This window comes from Sparus aurata, chromosome 8 (assembly GCF_900880675.1).
Source record: "Sparus aurata chromosome 8, fSpaAur1.1, whole genome shotgun sequence".
Classification (NCBI taxonomy): Eukaryota; Metazoa; Chordata; class Actinopteri; order Spariformes; family Sparidae; genus Sparus; species Sparus aurata.
The window spans coordinates 16,840,667-16,865,376 of NC_044194.1; the positions used below are offsets into that span (position 1 = coordinate 16,840,667).

The 24,710-nt window shown below is 44.6% G+C and overlaps 1 protein-coding gene across 1 annotated transcript in view; it reads right to left on the reverse strand.

The window, feature by feature from the left end:
- Positions 1–10,352: 10,352 nt before the first annotated feature.
- nell2a (neural EGFL like 2a) overlaps positions 10,353–24,710 on the reverse strand; it is an 88,690-nt gene continuing 74,332 nt past the window's right edge. Inside the window, exons 16-20 of the mRNA XM_030426445.1 lie at positions 23,279–23,419; positions 21,071–21,264; positions 17,553–17,729; positions 14,232–14,456; positions 10,353–11,157 (exon numbers count right to left, since the gene is read on the reverse strand). Of these exons, the coding sequence (XP_030282305.1) occupies positions 11,116–11,157; positions 14,232–14,456; positions 17,553–17,729; positions 21,071–21,264; positions 23,279–23,419 (779 nt within the window). The 3' untranslated portion in view covers positions 10,353–11,115. The remainder of the gene's footprint in view (positions 11,158–14,231; positions 14,457–17,552; positions 17,730–21,070; positions 21,265–23,278; positions 23,420–24,710) is intronic.

Here is a 24,710-nt window from a genome sequence, read left to right on the forward strand (position 1 = left end):
TTTTGTTTGGATCATTTTGTGAGAGCCTTTAATATCAGAGCACTTCTGAAGGTTGCTGATCTCATTATGTAATTCCCAGTTTCCCTAGATTACATGTTTCTATATGCTTGGGTTATCGTTGCCAAGTAACAGTGCTGGTCAAGTCTTTTGCAGCTGCTGACCCAATTAATATGGGCGATATGAGAAATAATGATACTATCTCTACAAGGACGCTCAAATATGTAGCCTGCATACACATGACACCTGGCTCAGATTAGTAAGAATCCTGCGTGGGGCCTGTCTGCCGTTTGATTTATGCCAGTGGGAAACAATTTGAATGTGTTATGTGTTCTGTTCACCCGCAGGATTTGTTTACAGAACATGTATATATGTGTAAATGAGTTATAGATTGGATTGACGATGTCTGAGGGCATGAAAAGTGACCTGAACAAAGACGGAATTGGCTCAAGGCAGTGGTTTCCAAATACGGGTTGGAAGCTCTCCAAGGGGTTGGAAGATGAATCTGACGGGTGCTGAGATGTTTAAAATGAAAGGAAATGAGGAAAAATGTGCTCTGCTACAAGCAGATTACTATTTGTTTCTACTGTTTGTCATTTCTAACCCCTTTTTTGTAAATTTACCAATGAGAGAGGCGTGGCCCTAGGATGGCAAAATCAGTCTGTCAGTTGGTGTACCATTTCGGTCCTGACTGAAATAGCTCAATTATGAACTAAGAAAATCCATATGTAAGTTATCTAGCACAAGCCAAAAACGATATCACTGTTTCTTGAGAGAATTCTGCCCAGTCCCACCCTACTATGCTGTGATTGGTCAATACTACTCTGCTTTGAACGTCCCTGATGCTCGCTGTAAGTGCAAGTTTTTTTCTTAAATTTCAAGTTTTTGTAGTTTGGTTGGGTTCAGGCAACCAAACTACTTGTTATGGTTTAGGAAAAGATCCTGGTTCAGGTGAAAATCGACCCTTTCAAGAGGGCTCACAAGGGCGAGTCAAGGCAATTAATACCAGCCAATCACAGCACAGAAGGGCGGGGCTAAGCACTCACTATTACACAAGTGAGCCTCAGTTGTACTTTCTAATTATCCATCCATCCATCCATTTTCATCCGCTTATCCGGTGCCGGGTCGCGGGGGCAGCTGCCTGAGCAGGGACACCCAGACCTCCCTCTCCCCGGATACTGCCTCCAGCTCTTCCGGGAGGACCCCAAGGCGTTCCCAGGCCAGCTGGGCGACATAGTCACACCAGCGTGTCCTGGGTCTTCCTCGGGGTCTCCTCCCGGAGGGACATGCCAGGAACACCTCCCGAGGGAGGCGTCCCGGGGGCATCCGAAACAGATGCCCGAGCCACCTCAGCTGGCTCCTCTCGATGTGGAGGAGCAGCGGCTCTACTCTGAGCTCCTCCCGGGTGACAGAGCTCTTCACCCTATCTCTAAGGGAGCGCCCTGCCACCCTGCGGAGGAAACTCATTTCGGCCGCTTGTATCCGGGATCTTATTCTTTCGGTCATGACCCAAAGTTCATGGCCATAGGTGAGGGTCGGAACGTAGATTGACTGGTAAATCGAGAGCTTCGCCTTTCGGCTCAGCTCTCTCTTCACCACGACGGACCGATACAAAGACCGCATTACTGCGGCCGCTGCACCGATCCGTCTGTCAATCTCACGCTCCATCCTTCCCTCACTCGTGAACAAGACCCCAAGATACTTAAACTCCTCCACTTGAGGCAGGAACTCTCCTCCCACCTGGAGGGAGCAGGCCACCTTTTTCCGGTCGAGAACCATGGCCTCGGATTTGGAGGTGCTGATTCTCATCCCAGCCGCTTCGCACTCGGCTGCAAACCGCCCCAGGACATGCTGGAGGTCCCGGCTCGAAGGAGCCAACAAGACCACATCATCCGCGAAAAGCAGAGATGAGATCCATTGGCTCCCGAACCAGATCCCCTCCGGCCCGTGGCTGCGCCTAGAAATTCTGTCCATAAAAGTAATGAACAGAACCGGTGACAAAGGGCAGCCCTGCCGGAGTCCAACATGTACTGGGAACAGGTCTGACTTACTGCCGGCAATGCGAACCAAGCTCCTGCTCCGGCAGTACAGGGACCGTACGGCCCTTAACAGAGGGCCCCCGACCCCGTACTCCCGGAGCACCCCCCACAGTATGCCACGAGGGACACGGTCGAATGCCTTCTCCAAGTCCACAAAACACATGTGGACTGGTTGGGCAAACTCCCATGAACCCTCGAGCACCCTGCGGAGGGTATAGAGCTGGTCCAGTGTTCCACGGCCAGGACGGAAACCGCATTGTTCCTCCTGGATCCGAGGTTCGACTATCGGCCGAATTCTCTTCTCCAGTACCCTGGAATAGACTTTCCCGGGGAGGCTGAGGAGTGTGATCCCCCGATAGTTGGAACACACCCTCCGGTCCCCCTTTTTAAATAGGGGGACCACCACCCCGGTCTGCCAGTCCAGAGGCACTGTCCCCGACTGCCACGCGATGCTGCAGAGACGTGTCAGCCAAGACAGCCCCACAACATCCAGAGACTTGAGGTACTCAGGGCGGATCTCATCCACCCCCGGTGCTTTGCCACTGAGGAGCTTACGGACTACCTCAGTGACTTCGGCTTGGGTGATGGATGGGTCAACCTCTGAGTCCCCAGCCTCTGCTTCCTCTATGGAAGGCGTGTCAGCGGGATTGAGGAGATCCTCGAAGTATTCCTTCCACCGCCCGACGATGTCCCCAGTCGAGGTCAACAGCTCCCCACCTCCACTGTAAACAGTGTTGGTGGAGGACTGCTTCCCCCTCCTGAGGCGCCGGATGGTTTGCCAGAATTTCTTCGAGGCCGACCGGTAGTCCTCCTCCATGGCCTCCCCGAACTCTTCCCAGACCCGAGTTTTTGCTTCCGAGACTGCCCGTGCTGCCGCACGCTTGGCCTGCCGGTACCCGTCAGCTGCCTCAGGAGTCCCCCGGGCCAGCCAGGCCCGGTAGGACTCCTTCTTCAGCTTGACAGCAACCCTTACTTCCGGGGTCCACCACCGGGTTCGGGGATTGCCGCCGCGACAGGCACCGGAGACCTTACGGCCACAGCTCCGGACAGCCGCGTCAACAATGGAGGTGGAGAACATGGTCCATTCGGACTCAATGTCCCCAGCCTCCCTCGGGATCTGGTCAAAGCTCTCCCGGAGGTGGGAGTTAAAGATCTCCCTGGCAGAGGGTTCTGCCAGACGTTCCCAGCAGACCCTCACGATACGTTTGGGTCTGCCAGGTCTGTCCAGCTTCCTCCCCCGCCAGCGGATCCAACTCACCACCAGGTGGTGATCAGTTGACAGCTCAGCCCCTCTCTTCACCCGAGTGTCCAAGACATACGGCCGGAGGTCAGATGACACGACCACAAAGTCGATCATTGATCTCCGGCCTAGGGTGTCCTGGTGCCACGTGCACATATGGACACCCTTATGCTTGAACATGGTGTTTGTTATGGACAAACTGTGACTAGCACAGAAGTCCAGTAACAAAGCACCACTCGGGTTCAGATCGGGGAGGCCGTTCCTCCCAATCACTCCCCTCCAGGTAACACTGTCATCGCCCACGTGGGCGTTGAAGTCCCCCAGGAGAACGACGGAGTCCCCGGTTGCAGCACTCTCCAGTACCCCTCCCAGGGACTCCAAGAAGGCCGGGTACTCTGCACCGCTGTTCGGCCCATAAGCCGAGACAACGGTGAGAGCCCTATCCCCGACCCGAAGGCGCAGGGAAACGACCCTCTCGTTCACCGGGGAGAACTCCAACACATGGCGGCTGAGCTGGGGGGCTATAAGCAAGCCCACACCAGCTCGCCGCCTCTCGCCGCGGGCAACTCCAGAGTAGAAGAGAGTCCAGCCTCTCTCAAGGAGTTGGGTTCCAGAGCCCAGGCTGTGCGTGGAGGTGAGCCCGACTATTTCTAGCCGGTACCGCTCAACCTCCCGCACCAGCTCAGGCTCTTTCCCCCCAGTGAGGTGACATTCCATGTCCCCATGGCTAGAGTCACCATCCGGGGATTGGGCCGCCGGGGCCCCCGCCCACGACCGCCACCCATATCCCTCTGCACCGGCCCCGTCTGAACCCTCCCGCGAGTGGTGAGCCCACGGGAGGGCGGGCCCACGTTGCTCGTTCGGGCTGCGCCCGGCCGGGTCCCGTGGGCAGAGACCCGGCCACCAGGCGCTCGCCTGCGAGCCCCAACCCCAGGCCTGGCTCCAGGGTGGGGCCCCGGTGACGCCGATCCGGGCGACGTGCACGTCCTTGGTCTTGTTTTATTCATCAGGGGCGAGTGAACCGATCTTAGTCTGACCCGTCACCTAGGACCTGTTTGCCTTGGGAGACCCTACCAGGGGCATTAAGCCCCGGACAACATAGCTCCTAGGATCAGGAGCACTTTCTAATTAGTGCTTCTAAACATGTGTGAGCATGCTAAACATGCTGGTTACTAAGGTGATTATGTAGGTGGTGAACATAGTTAACATTATACCCACTCAGACTGCTAAGCTGAAAATGTTTGCACTGTCCTTGCGATGCTGCGATCCATTGCACGCTGAACTAGGAAAAAAAAGTGGAATGAGACGGTCATTCAAGGTGGAACTGCTTGTGTACTGCTACAGCCTCCTCCTCCTGTCTCGTTTTTACCTGCGCTAATCACTTAAATTAGCTGATGTCGATGCTTGTGAAGTTCAGACACTTCAGACGAGATCGTTACTTTTTGGTGACCTTCCTCACACTTCACAGCCAGTGCAAACGCTTCAAAACCAGGGATTTTATTGAATGTATCTGAGGAGATGGATGTGAGAGACTGTTGATGGAGCAGCAGTTAAAAAGACTAACCTGCGACCGTGATACCCCGGGTTTAATCTCTGAAGCAGTCCATCATTAGTCGCCATGTATCCTTTGAAGTGTGATTGCATCCACAACACTGAACCCTGCCTCGCCACTCTGCTGTAAATTATCCCTAATGAGATTATCAACTAGGAGCTTTTTAATGGTTAATATGAAAAAATACCCATGGTGTAAAGAAAACCAAGTAGCTGTGTGATCACCTGAGGTCTCACTGTTGCTTGTTGTTTGTCTGGAAAAATATATCTCATTGCCAGAGAGCACTGGCTGTTTGACTGAGGCCTCTTCCAAGTCTGCCATCGGGCTGAGAAATGAGATATTGATTTTTTGGAGGACCGTGCAGTAATTGAGAGAACACATCAAAACGGGAGTCTCAAAAATGTTTGTGGGTGTTGGAACCTGATGCCCAAGCTGTGTTACCGGGCGTATTGACTTCTTCCTCATTGCAGTGGATGCGTTTGTGCTGGTAGCCGCCATGATCGATTGGGTTCCTGCTTTTAATCAAATTCTCAAGAAGCCCCCCTTCACTATATGTCTGCGGCGCTTTCTGGAGGCACTTTTGTAACATTTCACATTATTTGCTGTTTTGCTCTATTTCTCATATCTTCCAGCACCAAAACAGACACAAAAAAAAACACACAGAAAAAATTGGACTGCTGGTGTTGCATCTAAATATAAACTGGAAAAATCCCCAAGAGGAGGCTCGTCACAGCTACAGATCAACTGGAATCTCCTCTACTGTCTTTGAGCTATCCTCCAATTAGATCAGTGTATCATGTCCTGGCATGGCCCATCACTCTGTGCTGACAGCTCCGTGACTCTGGGAGACCCTGTGAAATTTATCAGTGTAGTCAGTCCCAGCCAGCTCGCAGGTTTCCCCCCCTCAGCCTTTCCACCCAGCTCGAGATGGTTTCGGTCCCCAGTGGCCACGAGGGAAGCAGAATTCATCACCAATTCCTTCTGCAGGTTTCTGATACCTCACAGAGGAACATGTGGCTCTGATAAAACTCTCGACACATCCAACAGCTCACTCGGAGGACTGAGTCCCCCGACACAGGTTTGCGATAATGATGTCTCACTATTCCTCTGCGGGAGTGAAAGAGGATCTGTTTTTTTGTTTTTTTAAATTATTTTAATTGTTCTTGAGTCAAATCAAGCGAAGTGAGTTTAGCGGTTAATATTTCCACTACCGAAAGGCTTCGTAGCAGGAAATATTTAAACAGAGTCTACTGTTAAAAATCCAACTGTTAAATCTCTGTTTCACTTGAATCAGGTTTTATTTTTTTTTCACTTACCTTTGAAACAAACGATACCACATGGGAAGACAATGACACCCAGAGCATGAATATGTATGCGCGAGATACACAAAAACAAAACAGAGATCTACTTTATAGTATTCAAAACATTTTTTCTTGCACATGAGAGTTTATTCTTGACTGTGGAAACCTTGTTGGAGGACTGTGAAGTACTTAAAAGCCTCATTTCAGCATTGTCGAACGCTCTGGACAATGCACAAAAAAAAAAAAACTTAATTCAAGGTCCACTTAGCTTTTTCCAGATTTTTTTTTTATCTGTGCGCCTGTCCTTGGCAAAGTTTTTATTTATTTATTTATTTTTTTCCAACCATCACCCATTTGACTGCAAAGCTAAAATGTAGCTTTTCATTCATTCGGATTTCTCAACTAAATGATTATCACGTTCTTTTCACATCCTTTCAAAAGATTTCCCTTTATATTGCTATAATACAAAGAGAAGCGAGGCTAAGAGCTTGGGGTAGGGGTCAGTCAGAACGAGCTTGCTTGGTAGTTCTAAGGGGAGGTTAAAAGCCAGAAGGGGGAGGATTGATATCATTTAGATATGGGGATAATTATGGGGCACATTTTCGTAGTCATGGTGTTGTGAAAGTGTGAATTAAATGTGGAAAGAATGGAATAAGAGAGCTGAAGAGAGAAGTTCAAACCCTGCCTACTCTCTCACCTTCGCACAGCTGACCAGTCGCTCTGTGAAGTTCATGTACGTACAAATCATACAAAACCGCCGATCCAACATTTGAAACGTGGCAATGGACGGGGTTTCCAAAGCTATTCGACGGTCTGACGCACAGTTATTTTGGTGCATGAACGTTTTAACAAAATTTAATTGTAAACCATCCAATAGCTGTTGAGATATTTCACCAAAAACCACGTCAGGCTCATTTTGTGACACTACAGGCTATTTCAGGAGGATTCATCATCTGGGAACCATAAATATTTAATCTTGACTGAACAACAACCCATTCAATCATTGTTGGGATGTTAAAATCAAGTAGAGAACCGAACCTACTGCCATCCTTAGAGCCACGCTGCTAGTTTGGCTAAAAGGTGCAGGAAAAAGCTTTGTCACTCATATCCTCTTCATTAGTACCAATTACCAACATAACATCTAGACTTCAGGCTCCATATCAGGATGCAGCTACAGCAGCAGAACAGTTTGATTTGTTGTTCCTTAAATTTGGAGACAACTAATGAAACATTCGGCAAATAAAATGGCCAAATTCACAGAGGAGTGAATATGCTATTGACGTATGGTAGCCATCCTGATTATTTCAGCTTCAGCTGCAGCCGCCGTTAAATCTGGAAAATTAATCCATAGGCACCGTGGGACTGTAAAGCATCTGTACAACAATGACTGTCTGTTTACATGCAGACAAATCTGGCAATTCTTCATGTTTTGGCTGAGGTTTAATATGTTTATGCATTCAGCTAATCCTGCACATTTCTGGAAAACTGACAAACAGAAAGCACAGTTTACACTGCGGTGATTTGAGGTTAATATCCTGCAAGAACATGCTTAACACGACGCTTGTCGTATTTTCCCTCGGCTTACCAAGTCTCAACACATACATACAGTATGAATCTGAGTGCATGCTCCTGTTCTGAAGGAAACAAATCTTTCCTCACAGAGATCTGTTATGTTTTGCAGCCATTTGAAGAATGGAAGCTCACTGAAAGTTTAATGAAAAAAAATCTGTCATATCACACAAAATAGTGCACACTCATGCTAATCCGAATCCATTCAAACACTATGCTAAAGTAAAACTGACTTTTCCGTGTTGCCTTGCATCAGCAGCCCCAATCACAATAATATGTGTGGTCATTAACGGTGGATATAGGACAGGCAGTGAAGTGGACTCCCTGTGGGTCCAGGCATCTGTTGCAGAGGGTTCAGCACTGCCATGGAAAATTGAACATTTAGGAGCCAGCTGGAGGACCAGTCTGCCCTGCTGTGCCACCACTACTCAGGTGCCCACTGGCGCCATGCCACCACCAGCTAGAAGCCACTGGACCAAAGCAGGCCAGATGGTGCCCTTGCCAACCAACGAGCAGCCACTGCGAACTGCCCACTGTCCACTGCCCCTGCCCTATCATTCAACTCAGGGATGAGTTTGGAGTCCTGATAACCTGAGGTAAAAAAAGTTTTTTGGGGGAGAGCGAGGGGCAGAAAAGGCTCAAGTGAGCGGAGAGTGTGATTGAATATAAATGGGCCTGATTACGTTTTGTGTTTGTTAATGTAAGCAGCTGCGAGGTGGAGTCAGAGAATCAGTCGGTAGGAGAGAGACTGCTCCACGGGGAAATAAAGCCATCTCCAGGCTGAACTCATTTGTCCGTGCCTGTGAACTGATAGATAATTATATTAGGAGCTTTAAGTGCTCTACTGCGATACAAGTATTACTACCATCTCCAGAGGCGCAGAACAAAGTAAGGAGGAGAGGACTCTGTGTGCTGCTATAACTGAGATAGTCATTGCCCTGCCTCCAAATATGTGGATGCTGAAGTGTATTCAACACAAGTGGCCTTGGATAAAAAATCTAATCAAGGCGCAACACTATTAGTATTGGATCTGTGACACACACAAATTTGATTTGACTAAAATCAATCATAAGATGATCATGAAAGTTGCAACGGTGGCAGGCAAAATCTCTCATCTCAGCAGATGGCAAACAAACACTGATAATCCATTCAACACACTTTTAATTTAGGGTGAGATTTCCTGTGTTACATGTGAAGCATTACATGTACTGTAGCATATTAACATTTAAAGTTTACTTTATGTTTTGCGAGGAACCAATGAATAGTTTAATATTTGTACGGTTTCACACACTATACACATCCAGTATACTATTATCATGATGAGCGGACTGCTAATTGTTTAAGCTTATCTTAACCGACACCTACACCTTGAGCCAACTGCCGTCACTACATCTGTAAACATGTCAAGGAAACAGAATCATAGAATACTGAAAATATAAGTGCAGTAATTCACCTATTGTACAAGGTGAATGAGTACATGATGAAAAGATGTTGTCGACAAACACTCTAACCTGAAGGGGCAGTTGAAACGTACAGTTACGTGGCAACTAAGCGAGCTGGAGATTAGGTTTTTGTCAGCTTGAGTTTGCAAGGTCAAGAATGAACTTTCTGTACACAGACATCCTCCAAGTTCAGGGATGCACGATGACTGCTTTTGTGTGTGTGATCAGTGATTATGTTTGTCATGTAGAGGCTTAAAACATGACAGAAAGAAGGAACATTTTTATACATGTGCCTAAAGCAACCAGTTTCTGAGTTGTAACCAATGGCTTTGTTAGTGTCTTAAACATTTGTTCTTACAAACTTAAAAATGTTAGTAACTCCATATAAACCTCCAATAAAGCCATTGTAGTTGGCATTTTTGTTGCCAGGTATTTAATGAAATTTCTATGAATGCAGCTGTTGTGTAATAATTAAATGCAGCTGACTGATTATGATAGCTAGCTAGAACAGTAACATTAGTTTATTTGACAGGACTTCATCACTTTAAATGTGGTGGATGGCCATTTTTTCCTCTCTCTCTCCATCATCCATACGGGGCTGTTGTGGTAACCAATGCCTATTATGTAAAATGTGAATGATGTTATGATCGCCGTCCATATAAAATGCCTTAATCTGTAACTGGGGGCCACCGTCTAATGTCTCTAATCCAACTCCTACTACTGCAGGTAGTAACACACAGTTGCCATCGCAGTAATGGCAGTGATGCTACATCGATACCATCAGTCCTCCAACAAATCCCACTGCCACAAAGGTTACAGTGTTGAGTTTTTGTTCAGACTCTTTTGGGTGTAGTTTGGGTGTAGCTGCTCAGCTGTACTGCATCATACAGAGGGGTGTTTCTGTTATTCAGCCAGCCCTGATTGATATGAATTGGTTCAGCAAAATAATAGAATCACGTGTCAGTAAAACGCAACACAGTTCAACAACAACTAAACCCGCTGCCTCCAAAAATGAAGATATATGAGCATAAAGTTAAATCAACGCCGCTCTCGAACAATTTCACCAAAGGAGGGTAGTATTTATTGCTGGACTGTTGTATAAGACTGCATCGGATCGAGCTTGGCGGACCTAATGGACTTTAAACCGACTGTAGTCTCCAAAACACAATGAACACAGATAAATCACACTCATGAACGAGCCGACAGCCAGAATTAAATGTAAATGGAAATACTTTATTTCACTATTACACAATAACAAGCTTGGAAAGAAAAATTACAAAAAAGAGAAATTGAACAAAATGCTACAAAGCACCACATAATATAGACGACTCATAAATGTGGCAACTGAACCTTATGCTAACTGCCTTTACTCTATCTAAGGTATCATCATCACTGAGAATTTAGAAATCAGCAAAAAGGTTTGGACATCAAGCACAGTCATGCCAGTAATAGTAATATCTTACAGATTCATGTAGCGATGATTCGGAGTGGGGGACGGTGATCCATACAGGTTCACTCTAAGTGGTGAGGCAGAACAAAGAGAAGTGGGTTCGAGGGAACTGCAGTCCATCATCTGTTTGGTATGACATAGGTTTGCATTTGGTATAAAGAGGAGTTGAGGAGGCAGACGCGGGTCACAGAGTATTTGCGAAACACTTTTTAATGCTTAACGTGCATGAGGTACCAGATGGGTGCGGTTCACCAGGTAGAACATACAATAAGCGCCAGAAATCAGCAGAAAGTACCTGAAGGTTAAAATTTGTCCAGTTGTCTGTATTTGACAATGTGACATTGTATGAATTATCCTGATTGCTAACCCATCTGGTTCAGCAGGCTAAAACAAATACTAACAATGCAAACACTATTTGACCCACGCCTGTGAGGAGGACAGTGAGGAGACATAGGGTGGTGTTACTTCTTTTTTTTTTTTTTTTACATGGAGAACACTGTACAGGTGCCTTCAGGTCTGCCACGACTAAAGGCACATGGGGTCCACTGAGCAACAGATGTGTCCATTCTAGAAATGAGAGAAAAGAGAAGGCAGAGAAACACATGAGTGGATTATCGTCACACCTAAAGCTCAGGCAAACTCCTTTTGAAGCTCAACAGATAATATTTTCAGGTGGCAGCGGAGCTGCAGCATACAGACTCAGTCTGGCATTTAGAATTCCTCTGGGTGTCATTTCGGCACCAACTGATCCAAGAGGCCGACTTTCTACTGAGAATACAAATAAGAATGGTCTCAGAGTCATTTCACTGTAAACTGATAAGCTCCCTGGATCACTAGTTATGCAGGCAAACAGATCAAACCCATGTTCATGTATATGAATTCATTTTAAATGCAAATCTTTGTTTTTTGTTTTGTTTTGTTTTTGTAAGGTAAAGGTGTCCACAATTTGTCACCAAGTCACCAACCGCTACTACTCCTTGGCTGCAGTTAGCCTCCTTTGGCTAATTAGCTCATAGCTCAGTTAGCTGTGGAGCTGGAATACTTTTTACTCTGTTAGTTGAGTATTTCATTTCTTGATTGTGAGTTCATTTATTAAAGGTGTAATATGTAAGAGTTGGCCATCTGCCAAATTCATTTTCCAATCAAATAGCATATCACCAGTAATACCTAACTACTTCTAACTGTAGCTTCAGTTAGCTTAGTAAGCAATGCATCTAGCAGTGGGGCTGGGAGTTCAGAGCACTGGGAGAGTGTTTATACCAGCAGAACAGGAGCTTTAGACTGAGATGGGCTGGAGCAAGCTGGTTAGCATGCTATCTTCAGTATCATTATTTCAGCAACACAATATATACTTGTCATTGTGTCACAAATGTTATTTCCTCACATTATGTTGACTTTTTAGTTATTCTTTTACTGCTTTCAACTTTTTATTACCTCTTGCTAGTACTAAGTGGTATTATTAGACAAGACAGGACGGGCCAGGGCTAGCTGGTTAGTATGCCAACTTCTGTAGAAAACTATGCAACACGGTACAAAGACGTCTATGATAAAACATCAACACTCTTTCATTTTAAAATGTTTTAACCAGGATTGTGAGTCATATCTTATTAATCTGCTTCTTTGATGTTTTTTTTTTAATTTTGTTTCCAAATTTCAGATTATCTCATTGAATTACAGATCTCCACTACAGTACAGTAAACAAACCAAAGGAGTTATGTAGCCAGCTAAATTGCTATGCTAATTAGACAGATTTCTTCATACAGCTATTCCTTGGGTGACGTGTTGTAAATATTGCAACGTGAGTTATAGCTTGCCACAAATCAGATGAGGAGCTTGTGCCAAAAACGTACTATGTTGAATGCAATATTGTGATTTACCATTGCTAATAGAGGAAGTCATCAGCTATTTCAAGTCTGTAGTCTACAGAGTATTCCAAACCTGATGGCAATTTAGATTGTGGATCGTGATTGCAGTTAAATAGATCATGATGTTACTTATTTGGCCAGATCGCCCAACCCTAATGAAGACTCAGAATATTTGTTAGTTTGTCCGCTGAGATTTACTGCTATCATTTCCTGTCAGGCAGGCACAGAGAAAATATTCCATCTCAGAAACTCAGGCAAGAGAGTAAGTCTTGGTGGATTAGTCCTAAAGCTGAGGCAAACAATTTATGCTCACAATTGGTAATGAAGAGGATATTCGCCTGCATAGTTTACTTTCTCAGTGATTATTCTGTGCCACAAGACTTAAAACAAAAACTTGTGGGGAGCAGCTTCCCCCACCTGATGTACTAGAACCAATTACGTGAGTTTCTTTCAGCTTTCCATATAAATTATCTGAGGCTCTATACATTGTGCATACTGTGTGTCCAAACATGTCTGCTTGTTGAACACCGTGCAGAAGAGAGAGCACACTGTGTTACCCTGCTGAAGCTGAGCTAGAGGCCTGGAGATGAGGGGCGGACAGATGTTTTCTTAGCGTGGGTTTTCTGTTAGTGCGAAATTTCCAATTCCTTTTTTATTAAAGGAAAGGTTTTCAATGTGAGTTGGAAGTTCGATCAGTCACATTCTGTACATGAGGCTGGCTAGCTTATCTAAACATTGGACAGTGACACGGGAGTCTTATGGTCGCTGTGACTCATGCAATAGTGTTAATTTTGTTAATAGACACCTGCTTTTTTGTTTTTTTCCCTTTCCCTCAGTGTTTTATATGTTTCATACACGGTACTGCATTGGACAGTATGAGAAAATGTATGTGGTTTTGCACTATGAGCATAATATTTCTGCCCCAACAAAAATATGATGAAATACGCTTGTCAAGAACATTTATTTCATGACTAAGACGAGACGAAGACAAGGTGCCAGCGTCATTAAAGACTAATTGGATGGGAAACTCATCGCAATCTACAGCCAGCATGCTGACTAGGTAAAATATGTGTATCAAAATGAATTTGATTTCATTTGGCATCAAATCATGACTGGTTGTATTCCTTAGATCAATACCATCAGACCAATAGACTCACTGCACTGCTGCACTCTAAATCAATCAACCTGTTAACAGCTTCGGTTAGACTAGATCAACTGAAATGTTCAATATAATATAGTGACTTAAAAAGACTAAATTGATTAAAAGACTTCAGTTTTCTGTGACTAAAACTAGACTGAAATAGTTACAGTTTTCTTAGTCTAAATGAGACAAAAATGGCCAAACTGTAAGGCGGCTAAAATAACCGTGAATAATGACCATAAATGTGCTGACCTGTTGCGTTAAAAGAGGACGTGATAGAAAATCCTGTGTTCTCGCAAATAAATATAAACGGAACACAGCGATCTATGATCCCTAATAATATCAAACAAGGGCATTTGAATGCAAAAATAATCAAAAGACATCACGCACATAATTAGCACCATGTGTGATAAATACAGTCATGACTTTACAGATGTGATGAGATGCACAAACTGCCTCCACAGTGCAAAGGTTTGACCCCAGTGGAGAAGTACTCTTCTTTCTTTTTTTTTCAGATGAAGCACAAAGAATTCTCATTTTCCAAACCATTATTCTTTGGGGTCTTGTCTGCCACTGAACCCGGCGAACTGTAATTTGCTGTTTTTTCGAGGCTGCTGGCGGGGCTGGCGCCTTACCTTGCACTGGCACAGGGTGCACTCGGTGCCATGTTTAATCCAAGAGGAGCCACTGAAGCGTGAGATGTTGTGCTCGTCCGTGCACGTCTTGGTGATGTCGTTGCGGATGGTGTCGGCCTGGCAGGGGTCGGTGACACAGCGGGGACAGCACTCGCCCTCGGGCACCACGGTAAACTCGCAGTCCACAGGCGGGCACGGCAGCGGCCAGCAGTCCACCTGCCCCTGCTGCAGAGGTGGAGAGAGACGATTTTGAGAAAGAGGAAAAAGAGAGAAAGTTCAAAATAATCCCTGCATACGCTCTATTGCATTTTACAGTTCTAAACAAGCTATTCATGCTAATACACATATTTCTCCTGACGCTGTGTTATTTGCATGCTGGAGGGAGCGTCTGCGCTTGATGAGGGAGAAAAAAATAGTTGGTTAAGGTATCTCAAAAAATATAGATGAGCAGAGCAATCTTTCCACACAGTCAGCACATTTTTTCTTTTCAGAGGTAAACGCTCCAGCTTTTTAATTGACTTGTCTTAGTCTCCCTATCTCATTGTTGTTTTCATATTAATCTCATAGCAAACTTTCAGCACAGAGAGCACTTATTGGATTTCTCCTGCCGCCATTTTTTTCTGTTGGCCCAGAGGAAACAGGTCATATATTTTCTTGGCCGACGTTGCACGTCTGCTCATACAGTATGCTACATCACTCTGGCCTGACCCACTTCATGCCTACGCTGTCATCCATGAGTGTTTCCGCACCTCACCTAGGCGGGAAATGAAATATGAGCTCAGACTGTGTACGTTTAAACACAAAAGCCGTACACGCACATAAAATAAGAAGAGGCTCGATTGCAAGTGTCCCACTGGGGATATTTGATATCATGGAAAAATCGCCTGGCTCAGCATTTTAGAAATGTTGTAGTAAATTAGGCTGGCTATAGAGCACACGCTCACGCGGTGCTAATGCCCACTCCCTGCTTCCGTGTAGTGTGTAAACATTTGAAGTGGGAAATCCCCCCCACCCCTCACAGGGCTGCACTCTTTGCTCGTCGCCAGAGGGAGGGATTGAATGTAGCCTCAGGTATCTGCCCCACGCTGTGATAAGGGACACTGCCATCTTTGTCTGTTTATGGAGATGTGGCCTATGATCACAAAGGAGGAAGAGGTTTACCATACAATCAGCTCTTTATTTGCCTTCACATAGAGCAGTGCACCGTGGAAACTTTATCAGCCTAAAACTGGAGCCGGTCTTTTTCATCTCTTTGCAATATTTCCGTGGGTTTATTATTCAAATCTCGCTTTGCATTCGGCATCCATGGTACCTCGAAGTAATTTCATCTCCTTGCTTTTTTCATAGACAGATGTAAGGATTGACTGCACTTTAGAAAAATGCCTCCAGGAGATTAAAAGAAGTGACATTTATCTTTGCCCGGGAGTTAGCCCGCAGCGATTGTGCTCTTTTCTTTTATGCGCCTCGACCTAAAGTACAACCTATGGCTGAGAAAAATCATGCCTCTTTGATCTTCTGGCGATTTAACAAGATGGCAAATCACAAGTGGCCCATGTGCGCACATTCTGCAAAGGCCAGATTCTAAGTTTGCACTGCCGGGCGATGGATTCACATCTTGGAGAATGCTTTGCCCATCTGCCTGCTGTCACTGTGTATTTTAGGGCCCCCCGCTGAGCCCGGACTGCCATGGCTCTGCAAAGTGTAGCAGCATTCAAGCTTCATTTAACGTCCCTGTCACGCTACTGGAGCCCCTGTACAGTATCGCACAGCGGTCTCCTCCCTCACCCTTTCAAGTGCTGCTCTTTACACCGCGCGGCTCGTGGTCCTTTGCTTCACATGTATGTCTCTGTGCATCTTTAATTGAGTCGGTTTCATATCCGTGTGTGGACGTATGAAAGCATGTGAAGCCGCGGTGACAGGTGTCTGCCTACAGTCTTAAACATGAGTACTTGTGTGTTTACACGTTTATGCTCCGTACATACTCATGTTTCGCATGCCGTACGTGTGCTCTGGGACGGTGATCGGCGCGCCTGCATTCTCAAACGCTTGTGTCTGTTTGTGTCAACATATATAAGTGCCGGCTGCGAGCACAGCCTCGGCGCGGGTGAAGCCGAGCAAGCCCATTTTCAGCCAACTGTGCTTCCCCGCTGCCTCTCGGCTGAGCGGTGATTTTCGAGCTCTTCTATAATGGCTCGCTGTAAGAAATCCAAAAAGGCAGCCCCCAGGTCCGGGCACCAGCACAGCATTACAATGGCGTGGAGGGGAGGGAGGAAATGGCATTGCTGTGACTACTCAGACCATAAATCTGTCAGACTAGAGCCGACTTACATTAGCTCCGAGTACAGCTGATCTTTAAAAGCTACAAGAAGAGGGGACAAAAGAAAAAAGTTGTAAAGTGCTTTTCTGTGATCCACAGTGAAGATGATTTGTGAGCCACGGAACAGAAGGAGCGACACTAGTGTGGGTGTTCAGCACAGCTGAGTGTGAGCGAGGCAGGACAGTGGGGTAGAATGTAAAGCATGACATTTGCATGTCGTATGCATACGAGTATGTGGTGAGAGAGGGGGCATCACGGGCAGGATTTATTGTTTCTGTCAGGTTTACTGGGAAACACTTATGAAATGCTTCCCCGTCGTTTGAGCAGCAGCACCGTGCAAACCTTGGAAAAGGTCGACGCGCACGGAAAACGCGCACGTGTCTCACTGTGAGAGATTCATGTGGGCGAACGCGGTGTTATTTTGTTTTGTGTGAGGAAGAGGTTGACGCTCAACGCCACTAAAAACACACATGCTGCAAATACTCATCAATCAACACAAGTGCACACTCTCAGATGATACACAGCGATGCACCCTCCCACACCGGAGGCACACACATGCTTACATTTTCTCCCGTTCTCTTAACCTTGGAAGTGTCCTTCAGTCAAAAAAAAAAAGTATAATTCCATCATAGCAGACAACAGTGCAGAGGGTCCTTTGAATTCTTTAAAATCTCACTAATCACTCACTCCCTTTTATTCTGCCACGAGATGAAAAGCAATCTTCATTTTCTCCTCTCTGCAACCTTCCTATTCACCTCTTAATCACACCCCTCTCTTTTGGCACAAAACTTCTCTCCTTGACTTATCTTCGTGGAGCACATCTCTCATTCATGAGCATTTCCATGGAGACCGGAGTGTGTGTTCCATCTCTTGTGTGGGCACAGCGGCACAGGAATGAATGCATGTTGTTTTACTCTCACCATAACTGGCTCCAGATGAAAGCGTTGTCTAAATGCCTGCAATCTAAGTTTTCGTTATTCGTGTATACATCCGTCCCTACTCACCAGGCACTGGCACTGCTGGCAGTTCTCCACCCACGTGTCCCCGCTGCCGTAGGTGAGCAGGCCATTCTGGTGCAGGCACTGGCTGCTCAGTCGAGGGTCGCACTCCGGGCAGCAGAACAGGTCGGCGTTGGGGTTGTCGCAGTCGCAGACCATCCTGCGGCACATCACCTGGCCAGCCTGAGCGGGAGGAGCACAAACACACATATCACATGAGCGCGATTAAACATTGAACACACACGCACGCTTAGACAAGATCATTTGTTTGATGGGATCATTAAACATGCATGTCGATAATAAATATTGTAATAACGGCTACGCAGCCCATCCCTAGCAACTGTTTTGTAGCTGTGCTTTACAGTCATTCAGCCTCCGCTGGTACTGTGGGCGAGACGATCCAGATTGAAATATATTTTATGAATACTGATGCACAGTGGTTCTTCAGGAGTTCCTTATTCATCACTGGGGCGTTTGAAGAAAGTGCTACTTGGCTGTCTTGTTGTCTCAGTGATTTAAAATGCCTTCCACACATGCAAGATCTGCTGTGGGTCTGAATTCAGCTCATTACCTTTTGTCGGATACTTCTCTCCACCTACTCACATCTGCCACTCTAAATTGTAACTAAGTCATAAAGGAAATAAATCTAATGACACTTATTCCAGAAACGATACTGGGCAGAAAATTAACTAGGATGATGATCGATTGATAGTTTAAGACATTTCGTACAAACAAATGTTAGTTGGTGTGATGGTTTTCTTAGTCTTACGTGTTTATTAGAAAGCTGAAACGGGAGAGACGACATCATTTGCAAATGTTTACTAGGGCTGCACAAATAACTGTCATGTTGTCAAAATGGCAACATTGCGTCCTACATCCAAATCGCAGAAGCTGACATTTTTTGATAAAGGGCAAATATGTGACAAGGTGCCCCCCCCCCATCTCATGATTCTTATTGGCAAGTTTAATCATATTGATAATGACGAATTCTGATGCTGTGACACACTTTGTGTTATCTGTTTTTATATTTTTAGAGTGTCACAGTTTCCCGCTGCCTCTTTTAACCAGGTCACTTTATCAAAAGGGGACTTTATTCTCAATCAGTCTTTCCTGATTAAATAACGGTTAAATAAAAAATGTACACATATAGTGATTAAAAAAGTTATTATTGATTTCAACAAGAGACCACGACTCAAAATAGTGCAATATATATCAAATGTAATCTTGATGAGATATGAAATTTATAAAAAATTGTGACAAATACAAATTGACTTTTAAGCCTGCAGGTTCTTTACTGCCAAATATTACTTTCAGTGCTGGGTCAGTTTTTTTCTACACTGATGCCTCATTTTGGTTCTGGACCACTTCCATGCCAAGCAACAGCAGCGAGACCTAGAGATTCTGTAAATTGATTTTTCTCCTTTGCCAATTAAATCGGCGCACTTCAATTTTTGAAATGTTTTAGAAATTAGCGACCCTGCTGACATATGCACTGATGCGGAGAACCCCACCCATCTGCCGCTCCAAGCTGATCGAAACAATAAAACCATTTGCATATTGCGAGACCTCAGTCTGGACACATCCCCGTCTTTGTCTTCTCCGTGATGTTTGACCTTGGTTTCACCCCCATCAGCTCTCCATCTCATATCCAGCTGTGTCTGCCCACCTCTAAAACAATAACATGTTTACTCCTTTGCTCCCCCAACCGCTCAATACAACTAATTTTGACAGGCAGCTCCTCAATCTCAAATCAATTAATATGACTCATTTAATTAGGGAGCCATTTCTGCCCTGGTCCTTTGTAATCAAATGAATAATTTGCAGCTTGATCATTCACTACCGACACTAATCCACTATAATCACCTTCTAGTACTGCCAGACACTTGGCATTAGGTTGAGCGAAACGCTGAAATGCAGAGTATGACTGGTCCGTGACCTGATAATCACGGGGAACAAAATGTGCTTAGGATGATGGAATGAGTTTTCCGGATCAACTGTTCCCGGATGCCTTGTCACTGTGGTGTCAGAAATCAATCAAAACAACTACATCAAAAGCCTGAGTCACTCTGTTGGACCTTTAAAGATGACTGCATATAGCTCCTGCACTTTAATTAAATTGCTCATCACAAAGGCGTCACTGTCATTGTCAACAGCGCTGTCACATCAAGGTTTATTGTGCCAGTGTTTCCATCTGCACTCACTTTTTGTCTCCCTCAATATCTACTTATCATCCCTCACATTTCTTTTACAGAAGGAGAAGGGGATTAGGATAGGGGCAGTGTTTCATTTTGAGAATTTGACACATCTGTAACCATGCACGTCCCTGCATTGTAATACTGACAAAATCTCTTGGTCACTTTCTGATTTGTTTGTCCTCTAATGTGTTATATCAGAGGACTTTAAAAGCCTGTCACATAAGAAAGTGGCAAGTTGAAATTCTTTATTGTTCCAGCTAACTATTGCTCGCTAGCGTGCAGGCCTCCAAGTCAAGCAGGCCTCCCCTTGCAGAGAAGGTTCATCCATCGCTTAAGTTAGATTTTTTCAGAGAAGTAGTCAACCATGATGTTCAGTTGGGAGATGTAGTAACTTTAAAGCAACAGTTAGTAAGAAAAACTTGAACTCACACACTAATTAACCACTTTAGCTGCTAAGATAACTTATGCAATGTAAATTACCATAGGCTTAAGCTAATAATTTTAGCGATGAGCAGAATTTCATGCTTTTGTTATCACTGCGTTTTAGTGGAGTCAATTTAACTTAAATTTAACTGCATATTTATGTGTTTTGGGTTTTTCTTTGGCCAAAAGCAGTAAAAAGAAAGGGGTAGCAGATTCTTCTGAAATGCACTAATTTTGCTAAATGGGATTGAATCTAATCACAACTGTTTCACAGCAGACTTTGTGATATCAGCAAATATCGCATCGTGGTCCAAAGAAACTACACGATATTTTGTCGGCTGAAACTAGTGATTGATAGTCAGCGAATCCTCTGCTTGTGCTGACGTCAAACAACACTATGAGGCCAAATGTTGCCTGAAATTCTTCCTTCATCCAATTGTCATGCCTTTTTTTTTTAAACAGTGACGCACCAGCCATCGCATCCCTATGCCTTATTACTTTTTCAAAAATGTCCCTGATTGGTTCGAGGGGAGCTACAGGACGGAACAAGGCGACATTTGTTGCTGATTGGCCCTGTGGGAGACGCCATCATTCATGGGGAAGAACTGGTTTACCGTTGCATTGTTATTCTTTGTTTAGACTCTTGGACAGCTGAGAGAGAGTAAACAAAGAACAGTAAATTTAATCATACACCAGCTGGATGCTTGTGCAGTCAAAAAAAAAAAGAGAGACAACAGCATTGATCAACTATCTATGGCACTGGATTTTATCATATCCATCTTTCCACTCGTCTCTCTATCCGTCTGTTTAATCCCATCCGTCTACCTCAGCTTTGATTTTTTTCTCTGTCTGTCTGTCTGTCTCTCCTCTCTTTGTCTCAGTGTCCATCTCCCGTTGTTTTCTCACCTGACAGGAGCACACCGAGCACCTATCACTGTCCAGCACCCAGATCTGCCCACTGTGCTTGACCTTGCTGTCATGGATACAGTCCCCAGTGCAGTTGTGCCCGTGGGGGCACCGGCAGTCATAGCCTCCGTCCAGGTTGAAGCACACTGTGTCGTTGGCACAGGTGTTCCTCCCCGTCTTGCATTCATTAATATCTGCAGGGAGCACAAAAAAGATGACATCATACATATGCTCAGTGCAGGTAACACAGTTTATACACAGCTAGTGGAAATGGCGATGTTTTTCTTTTTTTTTTTTGTTACAACAAGCACCACAACTTTCGTCTATGAACATGGTGACAAGGTAGGGAGCTTGTCGTGTCACAGAATGGTTTTAAGTTCACCACACAACCACATCTTTGTCCTCCTGAGCACGATTTGACCTGCTCCAAACGAAACAGCGACTGTGCTTTCAAATGCAGCCGTAAAACGTAGCAATACAACAGTTTTCAGATCTTGGGGGAAACATACAGTGCACAGCTGTAATGTAACCCAGAAACCTACTTTTGGTCAAATTATAACTTTGCTTTGTGAAACCCAGACAGGTTCTTTTTTCTGAGAGTGCCTTTAATGTGCCTTTTTTCCTGCCGCTCCCAACTCAAACTGACAGCCAAGATGGGGTCAACGAGTGGAGCAGCACCAGCACTGTTGTTACAGGCAATGCTTCCATGTTACTGTAGATTGAGGGTTTCTATTTTGACAGCTGACACTTCTCCTGGCAGGCTGTATCAGAGAGAATGTTCCAGAAAATGAACAGGCTGCAAAAAGGAAACTGACGTTTCGGAAGGAAAAACACATTGATAATGACATACCTACCCAATCATAACGTCACTTACACAAGCGTACCGTAACAAAACTTGTTCTCAAACAAAAGTTGAGTCAGTGTGTGATGCCTGGTGACTCATACGTTTCAACAAAGTCCCGCTTAATTAAAAGGCACTACTTTCAGTGCTTCTTCGTGTGCCTTGAAATCAGAAATCAAGAGCCATTCAAGGGAAAATGTATGGGGGTTTCATTTTCATTTATGTGGAGCTGTAAGATGCGAAAAAGGTCAGATTACTCTGTGATAAAAAATTAAAATGATGTTTGATTGAGGTAAGACATGTATGCACAAGTATCACACTCTTCTGAGCAGATTTCACATCCAAGCAGCATCACTACCTCAAAAGTTCAAAGACACTTTTTGAAGCAACGTTATGTAGAAATGGTCATTGTGTGTGCCCCCCGTCGTTTCTGAGTGCGACACCACTGTTGTAACTACAAATTCTGTTTCTGTCTGTAACAATTTGTCAGACATAATGTAGGTGCTAACTACAAACAACCCTCAAGACATCAAAACAATGTTATGTTGAAAACTTGTATCTTGAAGTCAAAAGGCTGTGATCGTCCCTTCTCACTGAAGTTACAGAAACAAGTGATAGCGAGGTGGAGAGGCTGAGACAGAGGCACCATTCACCCTGTTACTGTAGCTGTTGTATTAAGGTAAAAAAACGTAACATAATGTTTCTCTTAAATATGAATTCCGGGAGTAGCCAAATGGTTACAGTACATAGTTGTAACAGTTGCTGGTTTGATTCAACCCTTTGTTGCACATCATACTCTCTCTCTCTCAGTTTCTTTGTCTGACTCTTCACCTCTCACTATTTAATACAGGCAAACAATTTAAAAAAAATACTTTTAATAAAACATGTAGGGGCATAGACTATCCCGGAGAAAGAAAAAGGAAGATCAATATAAATATTAGAACTGTTTATTTTTATTTCATGAAACGTCCAAAAACATTGAGATTTTTCTTCTTCTTCTCCAAAAACGTCAATGTAAAACTGATATGTCTTAAATTGAACTAATTACAGTGCATTTAGTGGTGAAAGGGCTGCTTACTAGAATATATAATGTCCAAAGAATAGAAATAATGCGCTCAAGCTTCAGCCTACACCTTTTCATTCAATACCATTTGTTTGCTCTCCTTTTAATTACATTTCTGAACGTTGCTTAATTATTTCTGTGCGCATTCATTTTGACCAAGAGGAATAACTACTACTACTGCATTTGTTGAGATAAAATTAAAAAGGTACCGGTAAGTAAATAAAACATTTCCTTTGACTTATAAAAAATTCTCCCTCCATATGTTTTATATTTATACAAAAAAGAGAGAAGGCGGGCCACTCACCTACGCATGATTCCCCATTGGTGGAAAACAAGCCGTTGTCATGGTAGCCATCACGGCACTCACAGTGGTACCAGCCAGGCAAGTTGACACAAGTGGATTTACTATCACACTCCACAAAGCCGTCTGCGCACTCATCAATATCTGAAGAGAGGGGAAGAGCAATAAGACATCCACATACAGCCACTATCATGTTGGTCTCAAAACATGCTCTCAACAGTGGACGGACTATTGAGCTCCATTCTTGCCTGGTAGGCATTTTCAGCATTGACTGATTCATAATTAATAAAACAACGTGTCTTGACTGAATCCAGTCCTTAGGCTTTATTGATCAGAAAAAGCGTGGTTGCATAGAGAGAAGGGCATCTGTATCAATAAAACATAGCAGGGAATGAATGAAGGTGATAGAACAAGCCTGCTTTCTTAGAAAACCAGACGTGCAACAGACTTGCATTTTAAACAAATTCTATGTGGTCTCATACTCCAACACATGCAGGCGGACATATAAATACAGAGGTATGTGTACACTTTTTTGCTGAACTTTGCTACGACAGAGTTTCACTTAGGTGACGTGCGGAGAAGCTCTGCAGAGGGCTCTGAAAAACCTTCCAACACATCCTGTGGGTGGTTGTCAATAGATGGAGCTGATGTTTGTTTTTCACAGAGCTCCACTTAGAAATATCCTTGACTCTGCCCTCCTCCTTCAGCTCTTGTCTTTAACAAAAGACTTGGATTACATACTCTGACTTTCTTCTCCCTGTATTTCAGCTCCTCCACCCCCTCTCACTCTCTATTATCTGTGTTTCCTTGTTTTTCTCTTTTTCACTCTTTCGCTATTCTTTCCATTCACAGCGCTCAACCCCTTGTATTTCGACGAGCAGCCCTGCAACTTTACGACACACACTCTGACCAAGAACACATCCAATACAATTTTCGACAATGAAAATAATACGCATGCAAGCACACACACACACACACACACACACACACACACACACACACAGAAAGATCATTTTGATATTTCAGCTAACATTTAATTAAACTAAGGGCCAGACCCACCCGAGAGAGGAAATAAAGCCTGTTATTACAGAGTAGGGCTAAATATGTTAGGCACAGACATGCACCGTGATTAAATGTGTCTGAATACCCAGTGATGGCTTTTTTATGATTGTGCATGATGCATGATGCTCTGCACTCATTATGAAAATGGCAGTGTGCCGTGTCTGACCTTCTCCATGACTGCCTGCAACTGTATCCCCCATAGAGCGACAGGCAGCCGGGCTCATGGTCCCCCACCGCCCAGGCGGTAATGGGATTAAGATCTATTGGCTAATGAGCCCTCAGCCTTTTAATAGAATTTCTGCAGCAGATTAACCGTTGATCAAATGTCCCGCAGATTAGGGCCTTATCTATTTAAAAATTACCCACATTTGTC